This window comes from Camellia sinensis, chromosome 13 (assembly GCF_055761805.1).
Source record: "Camellia sinensis isolate YWXY chromosome 13, ASM5576180v1, whole genome shotgun sequence".
NCBI lineage: Eukaryota > Viridiplantae > Streptophyta > Magnoliopsida > Ericales > Theaceae > Camellia > Camellia sinensis.
Window position 1 is genome coordinate 9,069,477 of NC_138973.1, and position 8,059 is coordinate 9,077,535.

At 35.6% G+C, this 8,059-nt stretch overlaps 1 protein-coding gene across 1 annotated transcript; it reads right to left on the bottom strand.

Moving 5' to 3' along the window:
* Nucleotides 1–671: 671 nt before the first annotated feature.
* Nucleotides 672–6,479, bottom strand: LOC114295325 (homogentisate geranylgeranyltransferase, chloroplastic). The gene is made up of 11 exons (XM_082901406.1): nucleotides 6,402–6,479; nucleotides 6,189–6,272; nucleotides 5,789–5,878; nucleotides 5,105–5,206; nucleotides 4,898–4,993; nucleotides 4,667–4,737; nucleotides 3,916–4,012; nucleotides 3,709–3,808; nucleotides 3,322–3,420; nucleotides 860–929; nucleotides 672–766 (listed from the first exon to the last, which is right to left on the bottom strand). The coding sequence occupies exons 1-10, from the start codon at nucleotides 6,453–6,455 to the stop codon at nucleotides 871–873; spliced, it is 852 nt and encodes a 283-aa protein (XP_082757532.1). The 5' UTR covers nucleotides 6,456–6,479; the 3' UTR covers nucleotides 672–766; nucleotides 860–870.
* Nucleotides 6,480–8,059: the final 1,580 nt, after the last annotated feature.

Here is an 8,059-nt window from a genome sequence, read left to right on the forward strand (position 1 = left end):
ATTTTTTCTCAAAACCCAAATCATGTGTCGTATATACACACTACCTAATATAAGGTTGATGTAATCACGATGGCAGTGTTTTCAATCTAATGTTCAATGACAATTATAGGAAAGTAACACTTTGAAATCATGTGTAAAGTTCTAGAAAATAATTGAAACAATTCAAGGGTTTAGAGATCAAAATGAAATGCCCATTTGTGTAAAATATGCCCAACTCATTTCCAATTCCAATCTATATAACAAAGAATAAATTTTATTTTTGACCTATCATCATTCCAAGCATTAATCAAACAACACAAAGAAAATGAACGAAAACCATAATTCAAAATTAATCAAAAAGCTTAAAAACCATCAACAAAATCTCTGATTAAGGACTCTTAATGAGTTCCTTACAAATAAAATCCCAAAATACAAAACATAAAGCTCGTATCACTTGTCTTTAAGCAACAACTAAATAAAATCTCTAAATCCCATCATCAAAACAAGCTTTAAATATTAAAAAAGAAGATTCCAATAGCACCTCAGAACCCAAGCTTGGTACGACGCCAATGCCTGCGCTTCGCGTTGTACCTGAAAGACATATACATACACACGCATATATTTAGAAATCAAATACAAAATCAACGAATAGAGAGAGAGAGGGAGAGAGAAAGAGAGATGACCTGATGGTGTTGTCAGTCCTCATGCGGATCCAGTGAGGGATCGGCCTGTTCTGCCTCATCTTCTTCGCTAGCTTCTTCTTGATCATGAAGGTCTTGTGCGACGGCTGTTCCATAAAAACAAACTCAAATTTTAGAGAGAGAGAGAGAGTACAGAGAAAACACACAGAGATAGAGAGAGAGAGAGAGAGAGAGATCACCATTTTTGCGATCAGGAGCTTCGGCTGGGAGCAGAGAAGTTAGAAACCCTAATCGGAGAAGCCCTAGTCGCTGCAATGGAAGGTATTTATAGTAGAGTGATTTAGGTTAAATTACTTACTTGCCTGTTAGCTAGAAATTGCGACCGTGAAATATGATTGGTTGGTGACGGATGATCATAATGGGCATTCATATTCTAATGTGGACCGACTTTGACAGAGATTGATAGAAATTGGGCTTAGGCCCTATTTAGTATTATGGATCAAACCAAACGCACCTCAACTAGCTTGATTCCATTTTTCCAAAAATACTTTTTAAAAAATTTGACTTTCTTATTTTTTGTATTTTTTTGTTTTTACTGAATTTTTTTAATATTTTAAGCAATTTTTTTTTAAAAAATTTTCAGACATACCTAACATAAATATATTTAAAAAGTAAAAAAATTGTGAAAAAAACCTTTTAAAATTCACTAAATACCAAAAATATAAAAAAAAATATGCGAATTCAATACATTTTTTTTATTTTTATGTATTTATTAATTTTTTAAAATATTTTTTCACAATTTTTTTTTACTTTTTAGATACATCTAAGTAAGGTACATCTAAAAAAGTAAAAAAAAAAAATTTAATTTTAAAAATATTCACTAAAAACAAAAAAACACCAAAATCAAAAAACTAAGTTTTCAAAAAACTTAATTCAAAAAACTCAAACCAAACACACTGATTTACTTTCTTTCTTTTTTTTTCTTTTTCTTTTTCAATTTGTGTTATCAACTTAAAAGATTTTTACAAAGAGTGGTGTTACATCTACTAATTTTTTTTTTCCTTCTAATTTCATCTCTAATGATGTGGCCATCCCTTATGAAGAGGTCTCGCACTCATTTTTCTCTCATCTTTCATTTGCAGACTAAACATTTTAGTTAAAAAGTAAAAAAATGACAATAAATTGTTGCATCACACTCTACTTCTCTACACATCTTTTTATAAAAAAGTCAAAAAGATATTAATATAGTTTATTTCCAAATGAGGTGATCCCTAGCACAATAGGTACTGTTGTGCGGCCCTATGGGCTTATTTTAGTGTCCGTTTTAATAATTCGAATCGTTACATTTTAGAATACATCAAGTAGAACATACCTATAAAAAATTAAGTTAATCAGATATGGTTAACCCTTTCATCCAATCACATTTGTATCTTCAAAAATAAATGATATTGTGATTTAAAGTATTAAAATGAATGCTAATGTGAGTGGATTAAATGGTTAACGATACCCGATTAATTTAATTTTTTATAGATATGTTCTATTCGATGTACTCTAAAATGTGAACGGTTCGAATTATTAAAATGGACTCTGAAATAAGCCTATAAAGCCACATAGGAGGCACCCCAATTCCATGCTACATCTCTTTAATTTTTCTCTCTTAATTCCACTCCTAATGACGTGGTTAACACTCATATAAAGTGGTCATCCACTCCTCTCCACTTATCCTTGGCCTCTTTTAATTCCACACAATTGGGAAAAGGGGCAAAATTAAGTCGATGAATAATTTTTCTTTGTAAATCTCATATATGTGAGATCCATCAAGTATGAAACACACCCAATGTCTCACATCTGTCATGTTTGAATTTATTTTTTGCCATTGAAGAAAAGAAATGAAGAGGAAAAAAAAATAATCAAAATCTCCTATAGTATTGTGCCAAGTCAACAGTAAGGGTGGCTAAAATTTGTAAGAAATTGCTCCATACATAAATAAACAATGGTAGCAAATTTTTTTGGTTTTTAGTTAATTTTTCATCAAATCATAAAAAATGGCACGAAACTAAAAAGAACCTTGGCATAAAAGATTATTGTATTTATAGTTTTGTTAAATAATTTTTAGTAAAACTCTATTAGCATAATACTTTTGAAGCCCTTAGCTAGTTTGATTGAGTGTCAAGAGGCATAGCTTGGATTTACTTATTTTGTTTTACTGTCAAATAATTTAATTGGCTTTGGGCTGCTTTAGGCCAAAAACAAGTTACCACTTTTACAATGAAGTAACTATCTTAATTTAGTGTCTATAGATATTTATTTGTACAAACATAATTGAAAATAACTCTTTTTTGTACCATTATTTTCCATATCCTTTTATACTCTATTTCATGGACTCATTTCATGGTTGACTTGACTGTCCCTAAATGCAAGGGCCCACATGAAGGCATGGCCACCAAGAACACCAAATGATTTTTTTCCTCAATTTTTATTGATTGTCAACCAATTCAAAATAATAATAATAATAAATCCAAAGGAAACAACTAGGAATAAAAATAATTTTGAAAAGTGATTATCATTGCTTTCACCTTGCACCATTAAAAGTGGAAAGTTATTGCAAATGTTTACACAAACACCTAAAAAAATTGATGTCTATCAAAAGTGAACAAAAAGCCACAATAAACAACACAAAATAAGAAATTCTTATTTTTACCAAATTTGATGGAACCAAAGAGCATCAACACCAACTTTAGGTGTCCCCTCGCTTGCCTCAACGTACAAAAGGAATAAGAAAATACTCGGCATAGAACAGCTGCAAAACAAAAAAATTGTTAAAACATTTTGAATGAAATCAAATTAAAAAAATAGAAGAATGCCATTAACTTTCAAGATATTCACACATGAATAGATGTTCTAGATTTCATCTATAATTGAGATAGTTTAGGATTTGCAATTAAATGTATCCATGAGAGAGAGAGAGAGAGTAAATTTGGTTGAGTATCTCCAATTCCACAGGTATTCCAATTTCATGTTTATTACTGATTTTTCCAATCAAAGCATTTACCAGATCAGTTATAAAGATAAAATTAACTTGCCTTACCTATGAACATGTAAAACAAAGTTATTGATGTTTTGCTGGTAAGATTAACAGATCGAGCTTGGATCCAAAGAAACGAAGCCAGTGCACAGTGGCCTAATACCTGCACCAAATTGAATTGACATGAGTTGTAACACACACACACACACAGAGAGAGAGAGAGGAGCATGACTTGAATGGTGCTTTGTCTGAGTAATATATATGACTTACAGTGACAAGCTTGGTGGTTAAGAAGGAAGAAGAAGCTCCAATCACCATTGCAGCTCCATATGCTATTAATAGCATGCTAATGCACAACCAAAATACCGTTGCAAAACAGAAAAAAGCTTTTGAGGAAAAAAAAATTTAGCTATCTTTTCAAGTTATATCTATGCATTATTTTGGTTGCCAAAAAGATTGGTGAAAAAAAAGGATGACTCGTATCTAGTTAGTGGTGGACCTAGAAATTTTGAAGGGGAAGAGTCTAATTTTTTCTAGTTAGGCCAAAATATTCTTTTGTAACCAAACCAAACCAAGTCTCAAGTTCCAAAAACTATATGGCCCTTTTGGAGGGGGCATGTAAAATTTCTTGTAATAAATCCTAAAAAATTAATAGGGTTTTGGAGGAATTTTCAAAAGCATGGCCCCCTCCGTGTCTACCATTGCTCCTGTTAAAGCAGGGTTGGGGGAGGGACAAGATATACGTAACATTATCCTCACATTTAGAGAGTATTTTCATGACTAAAACTCATGCCACTAAAGATGCTAACGTAAAACCTTGTGTTGGCCAAACTGCTCTTTCAAAAAGATGGGTGAAAGAAAAAAATTTAGACTGATGAAAACTTATTTCCGTGGATTTGATAGAGCAAATGTTCAGAATCAATGTTGAAAGATTCCAATTTTTCCCTCTCCACCCATTACTTGGCAACCATTAAAGCAGAGCAAGGTAATTAAAAAATGAAAGTATTTTGTTTTGCTAACTTTTTCTGGCCCTAGGCTGACACTGAATGATTGAATGCCAAATTCTCTATCGCCATCCACATCAGGTATGTCCTGTTAACAAACCATACAAATTCAAATTAGTCATCGTTGGTATAAACAACATTTTAGAGAGATCATTTTGGCATTGAAGTTTTAATTTAGACTGGTTGGTTGTATGCAGCAGAGACAATGACAATTGGAAATGAATAATTAATAGTCTCTTAAGAGTTACCTTGAATAGTGCAATAATAGTGCAGAACAAGCACATGAAACCAGTTGCAAGTACAAGTGATTTTGTAAACACCACCGGTCTACTGAGCACATATTTCTATATAAAGATTTTATTAATCGTATTAGTTAATCTAAACAGAGAAGATTGATAATGGCGTGTTGGTTGCGAAATGATTTAGTTACAAATATGGAGGATTTGCGAAAGTACCTGGATGTGTATGAAGAAGGCTAGTTGAACGACGATTGCCCTCACAATCAAGATGCATATTGCTGCAAGGAATGCATTTCTTTTCCATCTGAGCAAGGGAAGCTACAACAAACACAAATTAAGCAAACATATATACTATTTATGTCTCTATTCTATCAACATGGATATATGAAACAACTTCATAGTACTCGAGGGATGGCACATGATTTTTATGTGCCCTTTCTCTTATATCATTTTTATTCCTTTTCCACGTATGGTTTGCTACCAAATCCTTCGAAGGTTTGTGGAAGTGGTAGCCAATGCGGCACATTTGAATAGTAAGTCTAAATACGTATAATTAAATAGCAGAAAAATATTAAGAATGTACATGTCAGCAAGATGGGGCACAACCAGACCTATCCATGTTTACTAGTATCAAGATTGCATTATGAGTATGTAGACTTGATAAAATTACTGTTAAATGCCCCTATTTCTATGTGAAAGAGTGAACAACAATCATTGTCCCGAAAATTGTTGGATTTTATGGATTCATCACACCCTCTAAGAAGCAGAGAAAGTTGGGCTCAATACTAATGCTTAAATTGTAACAGATGTCTCATCATTCATATTGTTTGGTAATTAGTTTTATTGTTAATATTTAAGCCTAATAATAGGAAAAAAAATGGAGTCAGGCATGGAATTTACCTCGACAGAGTATGCACTCCCCAGTAGAAAACTTACAAGTAGGGCAGAAAACAATGGCGGGGACTGAAACATAATTCCCATTGCGAAACTCTAAAAAGATAGTCAAACAATCAATGATTCAGAAAACCAGATAGTATATATGTCCCTCAAGAATGCAACCAATACATACAATGCTACAAAATATTCTGCATCCTAAATGCCTTAGATTCAAAGTCTGTTAGGCAAACTAGAAAATCTGATCTATGAAAGACAATCTTGAATACTTATGGGAAAGGTCATGTTACTTAAACACAAAACCAAGAGTTTTGGAAGCGCAACAAAACGTCTCAAAAAGCTTGATTGAAACAGGACTTGTTTTGATCACAACTAAGTAAATCTACCAGGGGATCGACATACAAACCATCAATAGACATGTGGACACCATTGCCATTCCAAACTCCATTGAAAATTCTCCGGAAGCTAGTGGGAGAATAGGTTTGTTCACCTAATCAAAACACAATGGAAAGCTTAGAAGCAAGCAAAAGATAAGAATGTAAAGATCATTTTATTTGGAGCTCTAAAATCATTCAATTATATTGATTGTTTTTTAACCTACTGAAAAATGTTCAATTACCTTGTCTATGTCAACATCAAACAGCTGATTAATTCCCACCACATAGAGGTTCATTACTATCGACGGCACTAATGCCTGCAATATAAATGGAAGATGTTTACCAAAATACCCATCAAATGAAATTACATTTCTGTATGGGAATGAATTCCGCACTAGGGTGGAACATTGCCTGAGCGCTTGCTCCAAGCACCCAAACCCTAATTTGCTCTTGTAAGAGGGGCTAATTTGAGCCCACTAAATTATTTAGGCCCAATAGCCCAAGATTAGTGGGCCCGAATTTATCGCAAGTCCAAGAATCGGTGGGCCCAGATTTATCGCCATCAAACGGATTGAATCGCTGTAAGCCTCGAAAGGGTTCGAGTCCACGAACCTAGAGACTTACTCGGGCCCGGACTCGAAAGGGTATTAAGCAAGCCTAGAGATCCGAGGCACTCGGACTCGAAAGGATTCGGACCCACGAATCTAGAGATCCGAAGTACTTGGCTTCGAACGGATTCAGACGCAATCTAGAAGTCGCTCCGTTAATGAGTCCCAGAACACTTGCGGGCTCGGAGCTTTCCCGGATCTACGCACCAGAACCATGGCCGTAATGGAGTTCGAACAAAGGACCCGATCCCGAGGACGGTGAGTGGAGATAAATTCACTCTTCGGTTAAACTAGCCTATACTCGGGTCGAGGTGGCACGACCCCGGGAGGTCCATGAGACTCGGCAATATTTTGCGGCAGGACGTCCTCTGGGACTACCCCTGACCCTCTGGGATGATTGGGGATCATTGGTTAGGTGTGGCTAAGAAGAAGGGTTCGCCGAGGGAGTGATCTCCTCTTCGGGGTTTTCTCATCCTCGGAGAAGTCACCTCCTCGGAGAGGTCACCTCCTCGGACAAGGTGGTTAGACAGAATATCCCCCATGTGCCTTGCACATGGGCTCCATCCTACATCATGAGGTGCCTATAAATAGCACCCACCCATAGCTTTACAAGGGATGGATTTTGGAGATTTTAACTCTTGGGAAAGAACTAATTTCCCTTCTCCATTATCAACCTTGAGAGTGAAAGTGGGAGATCAATGGGAGAGCCTTGCCATTATTCTATTCTCTAGCCATTTTGCCTTCTTCTTCACCCAATCTCTTATCTCCATCATCTCCTTTGTTGTTGTGTTCCTAAGTTGAGATTATTGAAGAATCTAAGCCTCTCATCATATTCTAGAGAATTCGAAGTTGTTCTTCAAGGATCTTTGAAGATCTTCGAATTTTCCAACTCCTTTCTTGAACCCTCTCCTACATTTTGGCGACTCTGCTGGGGAGGCGGATTGGTTAATGGTCTCAACGAGATCTGGAATCCACACAACTCCAACAAGAATGGCGGGAGAAGATGAAGTTCACCAACAAGGATCCTCTAATGGTGGTGATGACAGAACCATGACTCCAGATCAACCACTTTTACTTGAAGCCATTCAAGGACTTCAGAATACTCAGCAAGAGATTCTTACCACTCTTCAGAATCTCACTCACACCATGTTGGTGATGAGTTCTAACTTTGCACCGGCGCCAAACGGGAATCAAACTGGTGGTGGAGTTATTCTCGCCGGAGCGCAAAATCAAATCCAAGAAGAAGTAGGCCCCAATCAGCCTATGGCTCATGGCAACACGGCCACAGTAAC